This window comes from Rhamphochromis sp. 'chilingali' (genome assembly GCF_963969265.1).
Source record: "Rhamphochromis sp. 'chilingali' genome assembly, chromosome: 6".
Classification (NCBI taxonomy): Eukaryota; Metazoa; Chordata; class Actinopteri; order Cichliformes; family Cichlidae; genus Rhamphochromis; species Rhamphochromis sp. 'chilingali'.
Genome location: NC_137933.1, coordinates 34,516,691 through 34,540,049, shown reverse-complemented (window position 1 = coordinate 34,540,049; position 23,359 = coordinate 34,516,691). Strand labels below are relative to the sequence as shown.

The 23,359-nt window shown below is 40.5% G+C and overlaps 1 protein-coding gene across 3 annotated transcripts in view; it reads right to left on the bottom strand.

The window, feature by feature from the left end:
• Positions 1–23,359, bottom strand: part of LOC308397848 (transcription initiation factor TFIID subunit 4) — a 106,813-nt gene that overhangs the window by 59,075 nt on the left and 24,379 nt on the right. For 2 of the 3 annotated variants that reach the window (XM_080884053.1, XM_080884054.1), the window contains exons 7-10: positions 19,819–19,894; positions 18,625–18,739; positions 11,900–12,069; positions 1,448–1,578 (exon numbers count right to left, since the gene is read on the bottom strand). In XM_080884053.1, the coding sequence (XP_080740179.1) occupies positions 1,448–1,578; positions 11,900–12,069; positions 18,625–18,739; positions 19,819–19,894 (492 nt within the window). Of the gene's footprint in view, positions 1–1,447; positions 1,579–8,830; positions 11,632–11,899; positions 12,070–18,624; positions 18,740–19,818; positions 19,895–23,359 lie in introns of those variants that run through there. The other variant, XM_080884055.1, reaches the window with a different exon arrangement.

Here is a 23,359-nt window from a genome sequence, read left to right as displayed (position 1 = left end):
TTGCTGCTGTGCGGTTGCCGCGCTGAGCAGTTAGCTAGCGGCAGTGTTCTTCTGCAGATGTCAATAAACGGCTGTGCTCCCTGGCTAGCTCACGGGAAGCAAGACCAAACGACACCTCCGTCTCCACCTTGTCTGAGCTCGCCACAATATTAAACATATCAGGTCCCCATAAGAAGAATCATGTGCTAACGGCTGTCTAAATGACTCGGGTAAAGTTTGTAGCATGCATGCTTGTTGTTTTTGTCTGCTTCCACTTGTCTTTGCACTAGGATGATGTCGGCGTAAACGTGCAGTCATATTCGTTGTGTTCCCACTAGTGCTGTCAGCGTTAATCTCATTAAAATGACGTTAACGCCACAACATGGCAAATATCCGTTAACAAGCTACCCCTGATCACCCCGTGTGTGGGGCTAGACGGCCAACACATTAACGAGCTAACTGCGCTAACACACTAGTTCCCACCCATGTAATTGAGCATTGCGTGGCACATCCAACATACTGTTTTACTTTAGTCCATAACGCGCTTACCTTCAGGGTCATACGTCACATGAAAACCAAAATAATTCCAAAAGCCAGATCTGAATGAGGGTGGGGGAGGTTCAATTTGCCATGTTGCAAGGAGAGCTTAACTTCTGTCTCGCTAGCTTGCCCTGCGCTCTTCCTTCTGATGATGCTGTCTGTGTTGAGCGCTCAGTGGATCTGCGCTCGACTGTACTGTCGAGCGCAGATCCACTGAGCGCTCAACACAGACAGCATCGATACGAGTATCGTTGCACCCCTACTACCTAAACAGGCACTTAGTCAGATTGTCTTATAATAAACCGGATAGTACTCGCTGCATGCTGGGGCATGTGTGGTAAGGGTGTGAGACACACAGTCACTCATTATTCAGTATTATCACAATATCGCTATAAAAAGGTCTATAAATACTGTAATTCTACGACACATAGCAGTACATTGGTATATTCATATGACAGGAAATAATTCCCATAAAAAGGAGAAAGCCCCCCCCAAATAATCAATTTTTCATTGTCAGTGTAAATCATTATTATTCAAATGTAATCAATCCCATGTACTCATTTATTGTTCTGTTCACTCTACCCTCCTTCACTGGATAACGGCCACCACAAAAAAACTCATACTTGTTATAAAGTATGAGGCTCATAAAATTAAATCTTGGCAGGTGGCTGATCTGATCATAGTTGTCTTTTATTGTGTTTTGCTGTGTTTCAGTTCGTGGTGCTTCATTTGCCTCACTCAAGTGACATGCAACAGTAAGACTACGGTTTCAGAAATGCAGCTGCATGATTATTACATTTTTTTTCATGCTGAAACTGTACTGAGCTCAAAGTGACAGCCCTTGTCAAGCCCCTCAACATATCTTTTTTGAGTGTGTGTGTGTGTGTGTGTGTAGGGGGCAGAACATATTTATTTGCAAACGTCCTACCTTACAGGAGTCCAGTCGGTGCTGTGCGATAGTAGAAACCTTTTCTACTACCGTCCGAAGCCGTGACTGCGTGGCGTGTGAGATGAATGTCACTGTCTCCATGGGGACTTCCGTAATTCCAAACTTTTTAGCTGCGAAAGATATATTAACACACACATTTAGGACAAGATGACATTTCTATGATCAGATAGGGTTTTGCAAATATTTCTTACTTTGCCCAGGTTTATCAACAACTGCTCAAATACATATGGAGACTATTTTAGGATTTTTATTTAGATATTTTTAATTTGTCTGAGAGAATAAGTCCTTTTTTGCATTTGTTCATTTTTTTTGTCACTAGTAAGTTAATGAAGCACATTTCCGGTGTGGTGTTCTTTCAGTTTTCAACATTCCTTTCTCGAGTAGGGTCCCCCTCTACAGTTTGAGAAACTCTAACTCCACTATCTTGCTCTGCAATTGGCACCAAAAGCCCTTCTTCTTTGGAGACCTACTTTGAGGTGAAGGGCCACTTCAACCAGCACCTGCTGCAGCACTGAAGAACTGGTTCATGTGCCTTTACACAAAGAGAACAAGGACAATCACTGCCAGCTGCAGGCCAAGAAGGTGAAGTTGGAGTTCATCTGAAGGATGAGAGACTCATTTGAGAGGCCACTGATTGCAAACATAAATGGCGAAGACTCGTGTACATGTGCTCACATATATGTCCTAAAAACAGAACCTAAAACTCTGGGGAATCACTGGATTAGTACATCATTAGTGTCAAACAGATGCATTCTTTGGACACACCAGTACATAGTACTTTTGCTTCTTATAATTTCATCTATTTCATTAAATCCTAAAATATTGATCCTCCACTTTACCAACAAGGAGTTTTCTAATGTAACATCTGTTCCACATTTAATTTACTTAACCCTTGTGTGGTGTTCGTATTTTTGTTACTCAGCCAGTGTTCATGGGTCTGGTGGACCCGCTAGAGTTTTGGCTTTCCAAATTAACACTATCAAACAATTTTATGTTAAATTACTCAACAGATGTTTACTTCATCCCAATTACAAGCCATATGAACAGCAAACATGGTTAATTTTTTCCCTTTACCTTTGTTAGATCACATTTATGAATTAATGTGCTTCTCGTTTTTCTTTTATATAAAATGTTATAAAAAAATCAGTTATAATCAAGTGGAGTGAGTGGAAAGACACAACACATTTACACGTGAAGCAATATGTTTCACAAGTAAATGGGATCAGCTGCTCATCAATGGTGACATTAGGCCCAGGGTTGTAAAACAGGGGAGGTGGTGCACACACTTATCCCACACTGTCCTGATGGCAGCAAGCTTGTCTCTCTGCCGTCGAGCTGGTCTGTCGTCTCGGTTATCAAAACGGATAATCCTGGAAATTTTGTTGAAGTTTTCCAGAAACATTGATGCATGGAAAGTTTCTTGCCGGTTTCTGCATCCCACAGGGATTCTGTGGATTCCCCTTTGGACCTGAAAACTCCTGCAAGGATAAGAACCCCAAAGTAGGCCTTTGGGGTTCTTAGATGGATTTGGTCCATCTCCTTCCACCTCTCTCCAAAAACACACCTTCCTTCTAGATTACTGCAATCCAGAATAATTTTCTGGATGGAATCTGGGATGAAAAGCTCAAATGAAGACTTGATGTCCGGCACATGAGTACCTGTCAGTCGTGTTGGCCCTGGCTTATCACAGTAGCAGCTCTGCAGGGTGGCTCATTTCTTGGGCAAGAAGACCATTCAATTTCACCAGTTATTGACATCCATATTTCTTCACTTGCTGTCTGGTGGGCTTGTTCTGGTCCTGGAGCTGGCTGCTGATGGGGTACTCGTCTTCGTTTTGTTACTAAATGGTGCTCAACCTCATCCTCTTCTTCAAAGTCACTGTCAGACTCAGAAATGTGAAATATTCTGAAACCTCTTTGTCAACATCATCATCAGAAGCTCCTCTCTCTTCCAAAATCAATTGGATGGCCCTCGCAGCAGATAATATTTTGCCATCTTGATCAGTTGTGATAAAGAACCACACTGGCAAAGTCTTATTTATAGTATTATGCCCCTAATTTGCAGGTGGGACAGGGTATGAGAAAATAAAATTTGGATACCTAAAGAAAGAGGGTAAAATGTGTGGGAATGTAAGAGCAGACGGTGTTGATAGTTGAATTTTCAACAATGTTGCAACTTTGTGCGGGAGCGGGAGGGGAAGAAAACACTATCAGCAGCACCAGAAAGGAGGAAGACAGAGTGTGGGAACACAGGACCTACACTTTCAACACTTTTATTAGACCTGGGTCCAGTGGACCCGAACACCTTGTATGTAATGTAAATGCGTGGGGGGAGGTACAGTATGAGGTCATTGAAAATTTGTTCAGATTCATGCTCTTCACAGAAAATAAGCCAAAGCCAATGAATTTCAGGTTGAAAAAATAATTAATTGTTTAATTTTTCTTTTGAAAAAAACTGAAAACGGGTCTCACAGACCCGAACACCATACAAGGGTTAATGTTATAAAACAGGTCATAAGTCACTGTTATATCGTCACTTAAATTGCTGCTAAGACTTAAGAAAAGCAGCAGATAAGCAGGTAGAATTAAAACACATACAGTGCATCTGTAAAATATTCACAATGCTTCACTTATTCTACAGTTTGTCATATTACAGCCTTATTCTGAAATGGAATAATTAACTTTTCACCTCAAAATTATAAATACAATATCCCACAATGAGAAAGGGAAAAAAAGTTTGTTTGATGTACAGATTTATTAAAAATAAAAAACAAATATATAACATATACATACAGGTCCATCCTGTTTCCACTGATATTTTATCAGATGTTTCTAAAACTTGATTGAAGTTCACCTGAGATAAAATCAGTTGTCTGGAAATGATTTGGAAAGACACACATGCCTATATAAGGTCATATAGCTCACAGTGCATGTCAAAGCACAAAAGAGCATGAAGTCCAAGGAAATGTCTGTAGACCTCGGACACAGCATTATATCAAGGCAAAGATCTCAGAAAGGGTACAGAAAAACTTCTCCAGCATTTAAGGTCACAATGAGCGCAATGGCCTCAGTCATGAATAAATGGAAGAAGTTTGAAATGACCGGCTGGCCAATCTGAGCAATGGTGGTAGAAGGGCCTTAAAAGAGAGAGGGAGGTGACCTAGAATCCAATGGTCACTCTAACAGAGCTCCAGCATTGTTCTGTGGAGAGTGGAGAACAGTTCAAAAGGACAATAATTTCTGCAGCCCTCCACCAATCAGGTCTGTACGGTAGAGTGGCCAGATGGAAGCCATTCCTCAGCAAAAGCCCAATGACAATCCGCTTGGAGTTTGCCAAAAGCTACCTGAAGGACTCTCAGACCACGAGAAACTCTTTGGACTGAATGCTAAGTGTCATGTCTAGTGGAATCCAGGTATCACTCATCACCCGGCCAACACCATCCCTACACAAAATAACCTGCTCCAGAGCCCTCTGGACCTCAGAGGTTCACCTTTTAACAGTTACCCTAAGCACACAGCCAAAAACAAAAGGGGGCTTTGGCACCAGCCTGTAAATGTCCTTGAGTGGGCTAGCCAGAGCCCTTGACTTGAACACGATTGAACATCTCTGCAGAGATCTGAAACTGGCTTTGCACCAACACTCCCCATCCAACCTGCCTGAGCTTGCGAGATCCTGCAAAGGCGAATGGGAGAAGCTGCTTAAAAACAGGTTTGCTAAGCTTGTAGCGCCAAGCTTAAAACACTTGAAACTGTATTAGCTGCCGATGGTGCTTCAACAAAGTATTGTGCAAAGGATGTAAATATGTACGTACATGTTATATTTATGTTTAGTATTTTTAATAAATTTGCAAGAATTTCAAACCTCACTTTTTACTTGGTCATTATGGGATATTTGGTGAAAAGTGATTATAATCTATTTTTGATTAAGGCTGTAACATGACAACATTTGGAACAAATGAAATGCTGTGAATACTTTTCAGATCCAGTGCACAAGCTCACACACCCCTCCCAAAGAAGTCAAGAAGTAAAAGCACATCAACAGATGACCACAAACTCCATTGAGTACCTTCACTTATGCACACATATACACCCACTGTACTTACACATTCATACAGAAAAACTGTCTGGATTAGTATGTGCAATTAACTCCCAGAAAGAAGACTCATTGCACAGAAAAGTTAATTTGTTTCACAGTCTTAGTGCAAATTCTCAAGTGGCTTTACCAGCTAAGCTCCTTCAAGTGTGTAAACGACATTGACCATCTCTTTTCATAGAAGGATAATTTAGTTTCCTTGGAGCAAAACTCATCTGAAGTCATAACAAAAGAGAGGAGGACAGACTTTGGTAGGGTTACTATCTGTTTCCAACTTCCTTTTAAATTATTCCATTAACATAATTTTCTCTCTGGCACCCTTTTAAGTAAACCACACCAATTATTTAAATCAGCTGAACAATACATACACTTCTCAGCAGCTAAAGCTTTGAAACGGATGGAAGGAGCCCTGTTAGCCTTATAATTACAGTGGCAATACATGTGGCAAAGTCACAAGGTCAAAGAAAAACGCTAATAGGCTCCTGCTCCCTAAAAAATGCAATCTATCAGGGACATTAATATTTCAGACAAAGTTTAAGAGACTTAGCCGCAGAGAGAGAACAAAAACATATTCTTCAACTTGATACAGATCATTATTCTTCACCTAGAAAAAGCATGTAAAACAGCGAGAAAACGACTAATGATCTGCTATAACATTTCGTTTAATTCTGACTAAAATAGCATTAAGAATAAAAAGACAAGCACCAAAGACTGTAACACTTCCAGTTGCGTGGTTAATTCAACTCATTTAAGCTACCTTGTGTATGATTTTTTTTGCCAAACTACTGACACTAATGATGGCAGTGTTGTTCAGTGAAATAAAGAACTAAACATTTATATTGAAAACTGATATATAGATTCTACAAGGTGACATTACCTCTGACATTACCTCCAATGCTTCTATCTGGAGAAAATTAAATTTATAAACAGATATTGTCAAAATAGAAGCTGTCTGTGAAACAGGATGTTTTAAAAACTCAAAACTCAAGTATATCCAAGATTGTGTAATTGCCTAACTTAGCATAAATGCAGCCGGTTTCTCGGAGTGCTGTGGTTTTTAAGACCTTAGAAATTCTTCTTCAAAACTTTCTCTGAATTCACAATGTGTTCCACCAAAAATTTGTTTAGGAAAAGACATAAAACTGATTTTTTAATATTTATTTATTAAATTTGTTTTAACCACCAACCATGTTTCCTTGCAAGCAGTCTTTTTCTTTCTTGTCTGCATTGACACATTGCTAAAATTCCTATGTGTGCATATGAGTAACATATTAGTATACACAAGATAAGCAAAAAGGTAAACCACACATAAAAAAAATAACAGGTCTACAATTCTGCTAAAAGTTTAAAAACCATCACAAGATGATGACACATCAATATTGTGTTCAAAACTTATGAGTCCCCTGAGTGGCTCCGTAACAAAAGTCCAGATGGCAAGAAATCTAACTGCAAACAAATGGTATACACCTAAACTCCCTGTTGGAGCTGGTTTAACTGAAAGAATATTTGTTTAAAAAAATAAATAAAATAACATGCTACACTGACTTCAGACCCCACCAGGTGACCAACTGTCCTTGGCTTTTCCCCCCCACTTTTATTTACATGACACAGTAAAAGTCAGTTTTTAGAGTTTACTAGTCAGTAAACCAAAGTTAATCCTACAGGCTACCATTTACATATTTGTGTTCTTCATCGCTAAATCTGCATGTATTACATGTCAACTCTGATAAATAAAAAACTGATAAATAAAAAAACCCAAATAATTTGGCTAATTGAAAGTTGTTTATTCAGCTGCCAAATACTTTTTAAAACAACAGACATAGTGAAATCTCATGATGAGACTCAATCTGCAATGATACTTGGATTTTTTTAGTTCCTGTGAAACTTGCTGGTATTGATTGGAAAAAGAGTCTCCCTGAAAAGTACCTGGCAGTGAAAATGGACAAGTCCCATCTGTTGTAGTTTATATCTAAAATAATTGCAACTATGTCATTCCTTCTCAAAATACACAACAAGTTTCCATAACTGGTTTTGATATTTATTTCAGCATCCATTGACCATAACTGACCACTACAAAGTCAGAAAAAAACTTCTCTACTGCACGTCATGAGTCAGTATTTAAGTAAGACCACAACAAGGACCACTCCATTTTCAAATGACAGAGATGCCATCATGCAGAGTCACTTTCCTGTTACAGGCACACCCATTCTACATATGCTTGATGTTATGCCAAGAAAAGACCAAAGCAAATTCTTACAGCAAACGAGAAACAATTACTCACAAAAGCAAAGTCTGAACACTGTACTACAAAAGCCAAGGAGTTTAAGATAGTCTTCTCTCCTCCTCTTATGAAGCAGGTGCAGAGCCGAAAAAACAAATGGGACAAAGAATCGTTAATTCTTTTCAGCAAAGTATTTCACTAACTAGTAAGAAAATTTAAGAGAAACCCTGTTATACTGGACAAGTTGGACAGTATTAGCATGTAGTATCCATCCAATAACACTGGTCAACCAATATCTTAGTTCAGCTCAACTATACACTGATATAAAAGATGGATGTAGCTACATCACCAGTCAAGGGCAGTGCTCAATGTCAAAACAAAGGACACGGCACCTTCATTTGGCTAACAACATAAGAAATAGATGACACAGCATGCTTTGTTTTATTGCAATTATTGAGGTCTATCATTTACAAAGCTAACTTCATGTTATATTTAATAACACATAATTGCATTTTGGCACTCAGAAATCAGAAAAGTTCAGCGAAAGAGAGCAGATGGCTGTTTGCCAATAGGCTTCTATAGAGCTGGTAATCTTTCTACGACCACAGGAGTTGTAGCAGTAGGGCTGTTCGATATAAGATGATGACATAAAAACATCTATCGCTATTGTTTGTTTCGTGGTGTAGCAAAATAAACTGTTTACGGTAATATTTTTTCATCGTTTTCATGGTCACTGTAGTGGCTATATTAATTTCTTAAAGTTCTCTCTTTCTCTTATATTTAATATAACCACACTACAGACACAAGCGCCTGTTTTTATGCGTTGTGGTAAAAACATCGCGTGTCCGCTTGTTTATTTTCCACATAAACCTTTCACAATAAAGCTCAAGATCCTGTTGAGACTTTTCAAAATAAACTGAATCACGTGAAAGAGTATGCAGAGTATTTACGGATGAGAAGCAAAAAAAAGCCGTCAGGTGCTAAAAAAATAAACCTTAGACTCAAACGTTAGAACAGGCTTTTCCCTGCAGCACACTGCGGGGAAAAGCTTACAAAGAAAACAGCGGCCGTTAAAACTTATGTCTAAAAATTTATAGTTTCATACATCGTTAAAACACTCGACTCCAGGTACACGATGCCAAGCTGGAAACACTTCACGCAAGTCGAGCTGCCCGAGATTCACAGAATTTACAGAAAATGTTACATTTTTGTGATTTATATCGTCATTGGACGATAGATGTCTTATATCGGGGATATGAGATTTTGGTCATATCGCACAGCCCTATGTAGCAATAGTGATAATTCTTTCTCAGAGATCACAAACAAATACTATTAGTGCTAAAAAGCTTAGCGGATTGGCATAAGTACCTCATTCCTGTTATATTCTGTATAATAAATCAAACTAAAAAAAAAGAGAGATTTGGTAATGTTGCTTAAGAAGGTTTTTGTATTATTAGTAAAATGTACTATTTTGTATAAATTTGAAACGAATTTAAGCAGGGATATGTTCAATGGTTAAATATACTCTAATGCCAACCATGTCTGTGTTAGCCACTTCAGGGTATGCAAGTTTCTTGATAAAAAGAAAAGAAATTAAAATGGGTTTGCAGCATTAGAGATCATTAGCAGCTAGCAGGAAATACTACTTATAGATATTCCAAATACAAATAAAAGGCAATAAGCCAGCAAAACATTATTTGTATTTCATCTTAAGATTTAGCTTTTTAAAAAAATGAAAAAACAAAAAACATTTTCAATAAATGTGGGCTCCCTGTGTGTGTGTGTGTGTGTGTGTGTGTGTGTGTGTGTGTGTGTGTGTGTGTGTGTGTGTGTGTGTGTACCTTTAAGGTACCAGTGGACTATCATTACTTTGAGGAGCTTTCCTAGAGAACTCCAGCTGTGCCTGTGTTCTGGTTCCTGAGATGGGGGTGGAGTGCTGCTTTTTAGCTTTGCAGCCCCCACCACCACCACCACCACAAGCTCAAGGACAAGCCTGGAGAGTTATGAGAGAAGGGAGACAGGTTTGGGAGGCGAGGGCAGCCCAAGTGTTTGTTTGCAGGGGATAAATGAGAGAGGAGAGGAAGCAAGACACGGAGAGACATGAAGATGAAAATAAAGAAGGGGATAGAAAGAGCCAGTCCCCTCTTGAATTCACAATTCAGAAAATACATCAAAAGGGGGTTAGAAAGGGGAAATTAAGACATCTAAGAAAAGAAAAGAAAAGAAAAGAAAAGAAAAGAAAGAAAGCTACTACAACCAGTGTTTCCATGGGGGCAACCAGGGCAGGAAAGGTCACAATTAAGTTTTTTGCAGGATGCTAAATGTTAAATCGGAACAAAGTTGGTGCTTTTGCAGGAAGAAGAGCAGCCGAGCCTTTCTGATTGAGTGGAGCTGGCAGGCTCGGGGAGCCTCCCTCGGACTGCTGTCAGCTGGGAGTGTGGAGGGGCCAATCACTGACACAACAAAGCTGCATAAGTGCCACTTCCCCAGCAGGGGGCGCCCTAGCCTCCTGCCCCGTATCATGCTGTGTGCCCCCCCCCGAGGAAAGATTTATATTTTTAAACAACTCTTCTACCCCAAGGTGACGGGATAACAACCATGCCAAGGGTCCACGTAATGAAACATGACCCGCAGGCCTCCATGCTACACTAAAGATACTTTAATTGAGATAAAAACAAGATGAGGGTGCTAGACTCCCCGTCACGTGGAATTATACTGTGTGTTTTTTGATCTGATGCACAGGAGCAAGATGCCAGGCACAGTTATTTTGAGCAATAATGCTCATTACACGTTTTCACAGGTTTTACCGTGCAGCTACAGCCTTAGGTATATATCAAGCAATGAAATGGATTGCCGCTAGCAAAAAGAGGTAATGAAGACACCATCACTCGTATGTGATACTGCATACAAGCAAGACTTCTCCGCCTATATTGATTAGCTCAGGCAATATTGTGCGCTTTTAGTGGATCTTGACACTCTGATAAGCCGAGAAAGATTCAAAATTTCACTGGCAAGTTACATCCCTCTAAACTCTGTTCCTTTAGTCCAGAGGACAATCTGACAGCCAGCCTTCAAAAGACAAACCCATAAAGTATTTATGCATGTGCCTGGGGTCCAGTGAGTTCAGACAGCCACTGAAGAATTCATTAAAGGAGGTGAAAGAATTTTTAAGTGTATCAAATTTAAACCAAGGCCAAACAAGAAATGCTCAGTCTGAACCACAGAAGGAGAAAAAAATCAAAACTGTCTGTAGTGATGACACAATAAATACAAAAACAACATGGTCCTTACACAAAAGGCAACAGAGAATCTTTTTATCATGACATGACATGAGGAATTTTCCTACTGCATCAGTAACTATTTTTATCTGCCATTAAGAACACCTAAAAGCTCCAGTTCTGTGAAACAGTATTTGCCCCCTTCCTGATTTCTTATTTATTTTCCCCCATTTTTGTCACACTTACGTGTTTCAGATCATCAAGCAAATTTTAATGTCAGACAAAGATAACTCGACCAAATAGGAAATAAGGTTTTTAAATGATGAGATTCATTTATTAAGGAAAAAAGGTTCATCAAACTTACCTGGCTGTATTGGATAAAAGTAATTGCCCCCTAAGCCTAATAACTAGTTGTGCCATCCTTGGCAGCAAGAACTGAAATGAAGTAATAACTGGCACTGAGTCTTTGACATCATTGTGGAGGAATTCTGGCCCACTTGTCTTTGCAGAGTTGTCTTAAATCAGCCACAATGGAGGGTTTTTGAGCATGAGCAACCTGTTTTAAGCTCATGCCAACCATTGCAATTGCACTAAAGTCCAGGCATTGTCCAGGCTCCTGGCAGTAATCGGGCCTAAGTGTAAATAATGAAATTGTACTCAACTTTCCAGAAAGCATGGTTAATTACAGTTAATTTATGACATAGCTTCCCCCCTCCCAACAAATGAAATCATTATTTAAAAACTGCATTTTGTATTTACTCAGATTAACTTTGTCTAATATTTAAATTTGTTTGAAATAGTCAGGTGTGTGAAATATGCAAAAACAAGAAACCAGGAAGGGGGCAAATACATTTGGCACGTCTTTATATGTCACTTCTGCAATGAGTGGTCAGGATTCACCTGTTTCTTGAATTCGTCGGTGTAGCAGCCCCGGATGAAGAAAGGCCTCGTCTTTACATGAGCGGATCTGCGTTCCCACGAGGTCAGAGTTGGTGGCGAGTATTCTGGCACTTTCCTCATTCAGGTTCACCCCAGCCATAGAAGCCACATCATTGATATCATCATCGTCCCTGAAGGACGAGATGGTAGATGGTAAAAAAATACGAAAATACAAAAAAAATACGGAAACACGCATTTTATTGTGGTACATTTTTACAACACATTTTTGTCGTGCAACAAGACGAATATGCATCTGTCCAAGTTTTACTTTAGGTAAAGCCTGTGAAATTTCTACAGCTCTCCAAGGGTCTCTCAGAAAACTTGAGAGGCCCTTGTCACAGTTCTACTGACTCCTACTGGAAGCTGTGTTCAAAATATTTTCTCTTCTTTTTAGCTCCAAAATCACCAGGAAAATTCATTTTGCACTATCCTTAATTGTGTATTCACGCCCTAACATTACATTGTCAACTAGGAGATTTTTCACAGGGATATTTGCCTGGACAAAATTATGCATTAGTTTTGTTACAAGGGGCTATACGTTGCTCATAATGGCACAGAAGTCCCATTCCAGGGTCTATTTGCGTCAACACTTTGAGAGTCAGGGAGATGAAGAGCGTTTGGAAGCTGTGTTTTGCTCGGTAAGGATGCTCCTGAGAATTGGCAAAGAGCTGCAATGAATCTGGCTATAGACTAATGTCAACAAACTCTATTTACACAATCATGTGCAACACACAGTGATGTATTTTCTCAGAGCACTGGTCATTTCTCATGGTCATAATGCAGACTTCACTATGTTTACACAGTATTACAGTTTAGCAAAGACAAAGGAGTATAAACATGCAGAATGTGTGCTATGGTCACTGTGTTTCTTTCTCAAAGAGGTTTACATATTCTGTAAAAGGCTGCAAGTTTCTTTGTGAGTTGTCACTGGGAAAAATTCCTTTACAATTATTATACTTGGCAAGTAATGATTATGATCCTGGCCTGAATTAGCAGAGCAGTGACATGTTGTGCTTACAGGACTGGCCTAGAGCGAGGAGCGGATTTTCTGAGTGGCTTTGACGGAGAGAACAAAGAACCACAGAACACACACAGAGTGGCCTCTTGCCACTCACTGGCTAACCTCCGTAGTCATTTACGTTCATGCCACTGTTGTGGTTTGCGACAGAGTTTACGTGTGTGTTGCTGTGCTTTTGCGTACACATGTGTGCAGCACGGGGCACACACCGTCAGCCAAGTCCACCCCACCGAGGCCCTCCTGCTCCTTACTGCGGCCACGGAGAGCCGATATGAAACTTGACACCACGGCAGGAGGTTGACAAAGACGATTAGAGTAGCTCCCTGAACTCTACACACCTCAACCTTCTCTCGTCTTTTCCTCCTCTCCTCCAGCTCTCTAATTAAGCCTTCACAGAGAAAATCTACACACCAACGCAAGCGTGGATGCATAGGATTATGATCTGTGTTGCACCTCAGGCTGTGCACCTTTCTTTATCACGTCCTTATGGATAACTTGACCTGGCTTAAAATCACACACACACCTTAGGCCATACTCAACCAGCTAAGTAAAGAAAAACTAAAAACTACACATCAGGCCAATGTCCATGATGGAAAAGTGACTACACAAGATCACTCAAAGCCAAAGCAAAATCTCGGTATCAATGCATCCAAAGAGATCAAAAAAACCAATGCAAAAATCTCTACCTGATGACAATAATGTGATGATAATATGATAATGACAATAATCATAAGTCTTTTCTGTAAACTGAACGTCAGGACATAAAATTATAGGTTTTGCTTTATATAGCCATGTATCCATTGTCTCCTGCTTGTCTAATTAAGGGTCACAAGGGGGCTGGTGCCTGTGCCAGCTGCCCCAGCTGGAGTGAGAGGCAGGGTATACCCTGAACAGGTCACCAGTCTGTTGGGAAGCTAAAATGAGACAGACAGCTATTCACACCTAGAACTGCCAGTTAACCAAATATGTATGTCTTTGGACTGTGAGAAGAAGCTAGAGTACCCAGGGAGAACCCACAAAGCCACAGGGAAAAACACACAAACTCCACACAGAAAGGCCCCAGATGACCTGTGGATTCAAACCCAAGAAACTCTTGGTGTGAGGCAGTAGTAGTGCTAACTACCCACCACCATGCCAAATTTCATTACAGTCGTGTAGTGCACTGAACTCGTGGTTCCAAAAATATTTTACTCATTTTTTTTAATCTGGCTTCTTTTAGGTGAACTAAAAACATTGTGGGAAAAGGTTCAGGTTATGAAAAGCTTTTCTTCTCAGGGTTGAGAATAGATGAATATATTTCTTGCATATGACAAAGATAGAAAGACAGAGAGAGAGACCGAAATCTCATGTTGGCAGAACACATCACATAGTCTTAGACTAGAAAATCTCTGCAAAACTGGCTAGGCTACTTTTACATGAACCGTTATATTACAGCAAACTGTGGGGTGGGCACTGAGCCACTCCAGGTGGGGCATGGAGCACTGGGGGAAAATATCGAATGAAACTAAGCTGAGTTAATGTGATTTACAAAGGGAACGACAGCATTCTAACCTGTATTCACTGAAGGTCAACTTGGATCCATTTTTATTGTTAATGATTGATTACAAATTAGAAGTGTAGGGTGTTGTTTCGGCTTCTGAAGTTGTGCATGTGAGATAAAGTTTGAGAACCACTGAATTAAATCAAGTACATACAATTTCAGTACATAAAAAGGTTTTCAGTGATTCTTTTGGTCAATATTACATGGATTAACAGTTGAGCATTTTATTATTAGTAGTATTATTTCAAATAATTTGACTAAAAATGACAAAGAAAGTTAACTTATTTGGAATAAAAGAAGAATAAAGGAAAAAGATGTATTCACTGTACTAATGGAGTCTCATTATCTGAGTAATAAAAAATAAAATAATACCATAGGGTCAAGATCTCCAATTTATACTGCAGGAAAAAAGTGCTATTTTTAAATCAAGATGGTACAGCTATAGCTGCACTATAGCCCAAGGATTTCTTTACAGGAAATGTATGTGTAGTTTGAATAATTATTTACAATGGATCTGCAGAGTTAACATTTTGTGTATCGGCACACAAAATATCAACCAGTATCCAAAAATTCTGGTAATCCCTTTTTCTTTGATGATCTGTTTTCAGGGCCATTTGAGATCACCAAGGCTGAAATCAAACGAGAATGCTAAAGACAGGTCTGACATTAAAAGGAGAGAGTGAGATATGAAATGCAAAATATTCCCGACTATATCTCTGCACTAATAAAGCAGATGTGCAATTAGCTTCCACGGAAGCTAAAGAGCAGGCTCTCAGTTATTGGTTTGGGTTGGCTCAGGGACTCGGAGCCAGAGGCCACATAAATACATATGCATGTCGTTTCCACATCAAGCTTGTGTTTCAGCGAGGGCATGCCATAGGAGGTTGGAGAATTGCACTTGCTGTTTAGAGGTTGTGTAGGTGTGGGGTGCATTCAGATCTCCTCCGCCCCCCTCCCCCTTCTCCAAGACTACCACACTGATCCACCCCCTTTATCCCTGTTGATAAAGGTCTCTGTGCCCAGGCAGGGGGCCCTGATTGATCCCTGTGACTAACACCCAGGCCATGCATGTTGTTGTGCCCACACTGAGAGACATGCGCCACTGGAGAAGTATTCTCCATAAAACAGCCTTAAGTTCAATGGGCAGCTGACAGGACATGTGTTAATGACCAAAATGAATGATAGCATAGGCTTAAGAGCCTTCCAAAGACCAACAACAGGTCAAGTATTGTTTCATGTTTAATGGGTAAGTGTTATTAATTCATTACAACACTCAGGCTGTTAATATTCCCAAGCACTTAAAATACCTGGCAAGGAAATGGTGTGATGTAGGTGACGATCTGATCAATGCTAAGAGTCATAAGTATATTTTGTAGCATTTTAAACGTTCCTGTATCTATGTGGAGTGCTGCCACTTTCTTTGGAGTTTTTGAACATCTTTGTCACCAGCTGGCCAGAGGTGCTAGCTACCTCTGCTCATTCTTCGTCAATTTTTCCCCCAAATCTCAACATAATCGAATCTTGTGGTTGCCGTGCTTACAAGTGGCAACATCAACATTTTTCAGAGATCACTTTTAAGTTCTAATTTACTTTTAAAGTTCTTCTTAGCAAAACGGGCACATCACATAGCAATTTATACAGCAACAAAGGATATAACCGCAAAGCATAATGAAGTCAGTTTGCTGGTACATGATGGAAAAGAGCTGGTGGACTTTTGCGTCCACTGGATCTGAACGAAAACTTTTGATCCTAATTTTGCATGTGTATCTGTGTGTCTTTTCCTATGCAACCATGCCAGTATTCGTTAATGCGCAGGGATGTGTGTCCACCATGAAGCACAGGGTTGGATTTGAGGGGCTGAGGCTGAGCTCGGAGGTTGGCAGAGGGCTGAGGGCCTCGGCTGGCTCGCCAGTGATTACAGCGGATGTCGAGTGTTTACAGAGAGATGAGGAGGGGTAGAGGGGGGGACGCAGAGACAGCTGCTTTCACTCTGTACTGTAAACTACACACACATGCGCACACACTGACACAAGCACTTACACAGAAGGCTGTAGCTACATTGGAAACCCCACAAGCCCTGCAGTGTGTATGTGTGTGTTTGTGCTACAGCTGGCCTGCTGGGACCAGCGGTTCAGAGTGACAGCCATACACACATCAGTCCCAGACTGCAGCTGAACATGGTGCAGGCTGGGTGGGGGAGAGCACGGAGATGCTGACTGACCATTGTTTGTTTTTTTGTTTCTTTATTACAGTCAACAGATACCTTCTACACCCCTCTAATTCTGCTAAGGAAGCAGTTAAGTCAAAATGGCTTTATGTCCAAATTCCCCCTGACTTTAGTTCACTTAGACTTTTTTGTGTGCTGGCCACTTGTCTTAATCCTTTTTTGATTTCTAAGTAATTACTGAAATTATGTCAGTGGCACACATTTTTTAATTAAATCTGATCTACTTGACTATTTTATGCAAATGACCTGCTGTTGGTGTTTAAATATTAGCGTCTTTAAAAGGCTGTAGGAACTCAAAATTAACTTTTTTTTTTTAACAACTTGTCTGCATTTTTCAGCATGGTAAACATGAAAAACAGCGTCTGTTCACAGACACAAGTCATCGCGTCTGACTGGACGTGGTGTGAAGACAGTGTGGCATCAGATGGATCACCTTGTAACAATGAGCTCTGTTCCAGCATGTTTATATCCTCAGGTACGAAACGTAACAGCATAAAAAAATAACAGCGATTTCTAACTGAGGTTTCAGTCAACAGCAACCAACCGAGGTCCAGCCGAAACATTAACAAGTTAAGAATTTAACGCACAGGCATTTTTCAGTAAAGTGGAAAATTAGGAGCGACAGTGAGAAATGAAGATAATTCGACAATACGGAGGTCAACTCATCAAACAGTTAAATCTATATCGGAGTCAGAAAAGTCATATGTGACTTCAAGTAACAGTGTGATGGTGAGAAAGGTCAGCGTGTATGCGTCGTTGGAAGAAAACGAAAGAGACAAATAAAGGGATGAAAACAATGATGGTTGACTGCACAATATAGACAATAAAGTGTCTAACGCATAAAATGAAGAGCAGGCAAAATGTCACCTGACCCGGATAAAGAGAAAATAAACTACAAAATATCATTGACATGATTCTTCCGTGACAGTGGTACTGTGTGTTATTGGACTTGTGTTGAAACCAGTGCATTTGTGTGTAGTAGGCCCCTGTGATCACCGCAGGGGGGAAAAAGGTCGCCAGTAACAAGCGAGCCTGACAGCTTAATTACCAACGCAGCTAAAGATTTATTGGTTTATCAATCAGAGCCCAGGGCGCTGCCTTTCCCCTCAGGAGATGGGAGCCATTACCATGAACCCGTTGGCCCATGTGACCCAGACTCTTCTTGCCCTGTCCCAGTCACACAGGGGCAATCCTAAACCTCCGGCACCTGTCAATACATGTGTACAAGCACGCTGGATATGCACACACACATACACACACAAATTCTTAGATTTCTGGAATATACACATATGTTCATGTGCACCCAAGCAGAGACACAAACAAACACAGACAAATAGAGGAATGTATGCAAACATAAAACACATAAAGACTCACACAAAACATGGACCGCAAAGGCCAGCATGTGGGCGATGAACCTTTTATGTTTCGAGACAAAGGCACAGCTGAAGCAGAGACAAGACCAGAGAGAGAGAGAGAGAGAGAGAGGAAAGCTGCAGGCTAAATACTGTATGTTTGACTTAACCAAAAGGTATTTTCAGAACCGCATCCAGAAATTCCAACCATATGGGCACAATTATCTTATTTCTAAATTAAGCGGTAGCTCATTTGGAATCCTGTCGATGAGTTGTGACAGTGACACGAGGAAGGCGAACGTGAGGGTGATCTGTTAACTGACAGTGTGCTGCTATGTGGTGGGCATGGGAAGAAAGGACCACCGATCAACCAGTCGGGCAGGCAGGCAGCCAGGTGGCCAGGCAGGCGACTCAGATAAACACTCACAGCCTTAGCTGAGAGTGTAGCCTGTAGTCATGCAGAAGCTTTTTAGTGAAATGCTGCCCCCATGTGTTGGCAGCCACAAATAACATGCTCCACAGTCACTCTCCTGGCGAGAGGAGTTGTACCTGAATGTGCCTCCTCCGGGGTCATTGAGCTTGTTTTTCTGATTCCCGGTGATCTGAACAGGCAGGCCCATGGGACTTTTGCCTGCTTGGATTATGGCTCCCTTTCCCATTGTGCCTGTTAAAGAAAGGGGGGGGAACAAAGAAGAAAACACTAAACAAAAAGGAAAGGTTTAATGTTATCATTGAAGTGTCCCCTTCTATCTGCATCAAATATTTATTCTGTCTAACGACTACCTTCAGCTGTCTCTGTCATCCTCACAGGGGTGAGGGTGAGGGGCTGTCGCTCTCCCCAGGTTGGTGCGGAGAGCGTCGCTCTGTCAATATCACTGCACTTCACCGCCTTTCCTTACACTCCTAAACCGCATCCTGCTCCGAGACACGTTTTCCAGAGAGGCACAAGGACTGCCAGAGTGAATTTAAACTTGATTTTAACAGGCATGTTCCTAGCCAAGAGGCACAGGAAAGTATTTTTAGAACTATCCCCGCATTCCAATTTATGGGCATAAAACAACCTACAGATCTTTCACTGCAGGCAATCTTGGGGAAGGGGGCAGATCAAATTTGTATGCACCTCCGATTGTACACACACGCACGCACGCACACACTAACACAAACGCACAAGCACAAACAGGTACAAACACATACACTCATTTCACACACCACTTGAGAGCACAGAGCTCTCTTAGGGGAGCGTTACACCCGGTTGGTGTTGGGGCGATATTTGTGGGCTTCTGTGGGAAGAGTGTTTGTGAATCAGTGTGAGTAAGCAGTAGCGCAAATGTTTGAGAAGGCTTTATAACCAGACAGGAAAAAAAAAAAACACAAAAAAAACACCTGTTCTCTCTATGGTTCCTGCCTGTTTACACATCCTTCAGCCTACCGAGAGAACATTTACGGTTTCACTAATGGCCATCTTAGGCTATATAACCTGTTTTATTGGTTCATCATTTAAACTAAGGCTGAACGTCTTTGAATATTTTTCCTGCAATGGTGTCTTAATCGAAGGATGTAAATATTGCATAACAGAATCAGAGGAAAACCGTGAGTCAAAGTTTCCAAAAATATAAAGAAATGTTTGTTCAATCTTTCATCTTTCTATACTTTAGTCCTCCAAATGCCTGGTATAAGAATGAATTCAATTACATGTACAATCCCCAATCAAATGTGTCTGTAATAGGCCTGCAGATGTCTTACCTTGCGCTCTGATGGACTGCGTAATCACCACAGGCATCCGGACCTGGCCACCAACAGCGCCTCCTGTCTTGACACCCTGAGGAAGCAAAACTTTATTGTAGCATTTCTCAGAAGGAAACAATTGGAGAGAAGGAAGAGATAAAGAATGGAAATTAAAAAGGATGAAACTGAACACCTACTAAAGCATTGCTCAATTTTTGTGTGATCCCCAAAACCGAAAGTGAAAAATCAAACTTTTTGTCATAGTTGGATAGGAAAAAAACATAATCTGTAGACCTAGACCCACTTGAGTTTTGTATATTGATTTCTTTTCAATTGTAACACAGTGAAAATACCAGCAGTATATACAGAATAAATGCATAATACATACAAGAGTGGTGAATTCTACAGTGGCTATCTCCACACAGTACAGAGAAACTAGAGATAAAATTAAATGCACAAGAAGGATGGATTTCTCCCACTGTATATGACCTACATTTTCTTGCATTTGCAGATAAGACAAAGGCAATAAAAAGTCAAGGCCACGGTGAAAAAGTAGTTGAGAAGAAGAAAAAGTAGTAGAAGAAGAAGGTGCGGGGGGTGGGAGAGTATGCTGGGCTATTAGAGTCACTTCCTTCCTTGGTAGCAGCTACGGGCCGAGCCTCAGGCTCAGCCATCCATTCCTACCAGTTTGCTTCTTGCTGCATATTTTTTAGCCTTGTTTTCCATTCCCTGACACATGCTATATTACTGTTCAAGCTACTGAAAAAAGACAGAGGCCATTTTCCCCAGAGATCCACTGCAGGGGTCTGCGAGTAAGGGGGGGAACGGGAGAAAAATACATTCAGAATGAGCAAAGATAGCTAGCACCTCTGGCCAGCTGGCGACACAGTTAAGAGAGAGGGGAAACCCTCAGGTAAGAAGTTTTAGAATCAGGGGCAGAAGGAATAACACTAAACCTAAACTGCTCATCTTTCATATGATTCATATTTCCTACATTTAACATCTAGAGCGATCTTAAATGTTAGATGTTTTTTAGATTAAAGAATAACATGTTAGTTTTATGTAAAGAGAGAAACAGATTTCAAACAATAATACAGAAAAAATACTATTTATGTCTATTTATTATTCATTAATTATTCATTTTCCTTGCTGTTGATGCCCAATAACTTGACCAGCAAAGTTAGAATATATTATTTCAACCTCTTAGCTCAAACATCCATAGAACATCACATGTACTGACGCTGCACACTGTTGCAATGAAGAATGAGCTGTTATGGTATGTGGTGGTGCGGCCTACTTACACCTCTCGAGTTTTCATCAAGGCCATTCACCTCATATAAAATTTGCCCCAAGGAAGTTTATGGTCTAGTTCCCATATAGCTTTTGGCACAATACAAAAAAAAAAAAATATATATATATAATTTAAAAATATCTAATTTTGATTTTCTAAATAATGTCTTTATTAAGTGGTCTATCCTCCATGTGTTTAGAAACGTAGAATACTTCTTTTTTTATCTAATTAAACCCCTGACATTTGAAACACAGCATTGTTTCAAATGTTGTGGGTTCAAAACCAAAAATGATTGTGGCTTATTGGATATCCTGGAGCATTAATTGTAATTAAATAAGAAACCTTAAATAATGTAAGCCCATATCTATATACTCTACTTTACTACAACAAGAAATCTTTCCCATAACACTGTAGTATGAACAGATTTTTTTTAGGCTAATTCAACTAGCGTTCTGGTTTCAGACTGTTGACGTGCCAGCGGCGATCATTTACTAATGTTTTGTGTGATAGCTTATGTTGCGGTTGTGTGTGTGTGTGTGTGTGTGTGTGTGTGTGTGTGTGTGTGTGTGTGTGTGGAGGGAGGGAGAGAGAGAGAAAGAGAGAGAGAGAGAGAGAAGGGGAGAGCGAGAGACCAGAGGCATGTTCTGGACATAGACTGCGGCCGCCACATTGCTTTAAAATTGACCTGGGGCTGACCTAGTTACCTCGCTTCACCCTTCAACGGTTAACGGGTAGAGGGAGGGAAAGAGGGAGAGAAATGAGAGGGTGATGCGGGGGCAGATACAGTGAAAGGCATGGAGAGAAAGTGTGTGTATGCAAGTGACAGCCCAAGTAAACCAGGAAGGAGTGAGCGAAGAAAAAGGGAGGGAGAAGGAAAGAGAAACAGAGAGAGAGAAATACAAAAGAGACACCCCTCTAGCTTGCCCACTACTCTGCCTGGACCAGACCAATCTGAGTCTGACCTCACTTGACCCATCTGTAGACATCTGGGCTCTGTGGGGTTGCATGATTCTCAATGTACAAGCACATCTGCACACACAGACACAAACACACGTTCAGTATCCACAACGCGGTTATTATAGTTAACTAAAACTATACCACGATCTGAAACTGGGGATAGAAAACTAACAGAAAATAACTAACAAAAATACCAAACCAATTAGAAATATAGAGGAAAGGTCCATGTTATTAGTCTTTGCTAATATTGTCATATTATTCAATACATTAAGTAAAAGAAGGCATTGACTCTGAGCCAGGTTTTTGTTCTGCAATACCTTGTCTGAACTTATTAAATCTGCTCCTGGCACTACCGACTACAGTATTATGATTATAAAGGCTAATATTAATTAAAAAAATTTAAACATTTCAAATATAACTGAAACAATCAAATCAAATCTGGAAACTAAATCAGACAAACGGTAAAAAAAACCAAAGAAAAAGTAAGGCTGTTGCTTCTTGGTACAGTCCCCCTCTGTCATGGTACTGCGTCTTTGACCCTGAAATATGAATTTTGTTGGGACTTTGAATTCTTTTCTACCTTTAGGTGCAAAGCTCGGCCTCTTTTTGTGACACTGACAAACAGACAGGAGGCCAAGCTGGAGGTGGCAGAGTAGAGGATGTTAAGATTTTCAGTAGGAGTCACCAGAACGGACAAGATTAGAAATGAGTATATCAGAGGGACAGCACAGGTTGAGCGTTCGGAGACAAAGTTAGAGGGGCAAGGTTGAGATGGTCTCAACCTTTTCTATAATCTCTTGTGTTTCTCCGAGCCTTCCCCCTTGTCTCCCCTGTGTCAAGTTCAAGTGTGTTAGAGTCTTGTCTCTTTGTCAGTCAGTGACTTCCAGGTTTATTTTGGTAGTCTTTTGTCTTCTTGGTCTTGTTCCTAACTGTCTTAATTGTCTTCAGCTGTTCCTCGTTCCCCACCTGTTCCCTATTCCCCTGATTAGCTCTTAGAGCGTGTCAGTTTGTATAAATAGGCAACAATTTCACATTGCCCTTTTGTTGTAGTGTCTGTGTTTCCTCAGTGTGTGCGCTCAGCCCAGGTTTCGTGGCGTTTCGATGTTTTTGTAGGTTTACTTCCTGTCGTTTTTTGAATCTCCTGCTTCTTTGACTCCTGTACACAAATAATCATGACACTTTTATAATCTGCAACATATGGGTGTGACTAACCATCACAGAGACTGTACTGCATACCAAGAATCATATCACAGATTTGTAGGACAGATGGTAGTGTTAAACTGTTTCCATTAAACTGGGGGAAGGATCTTT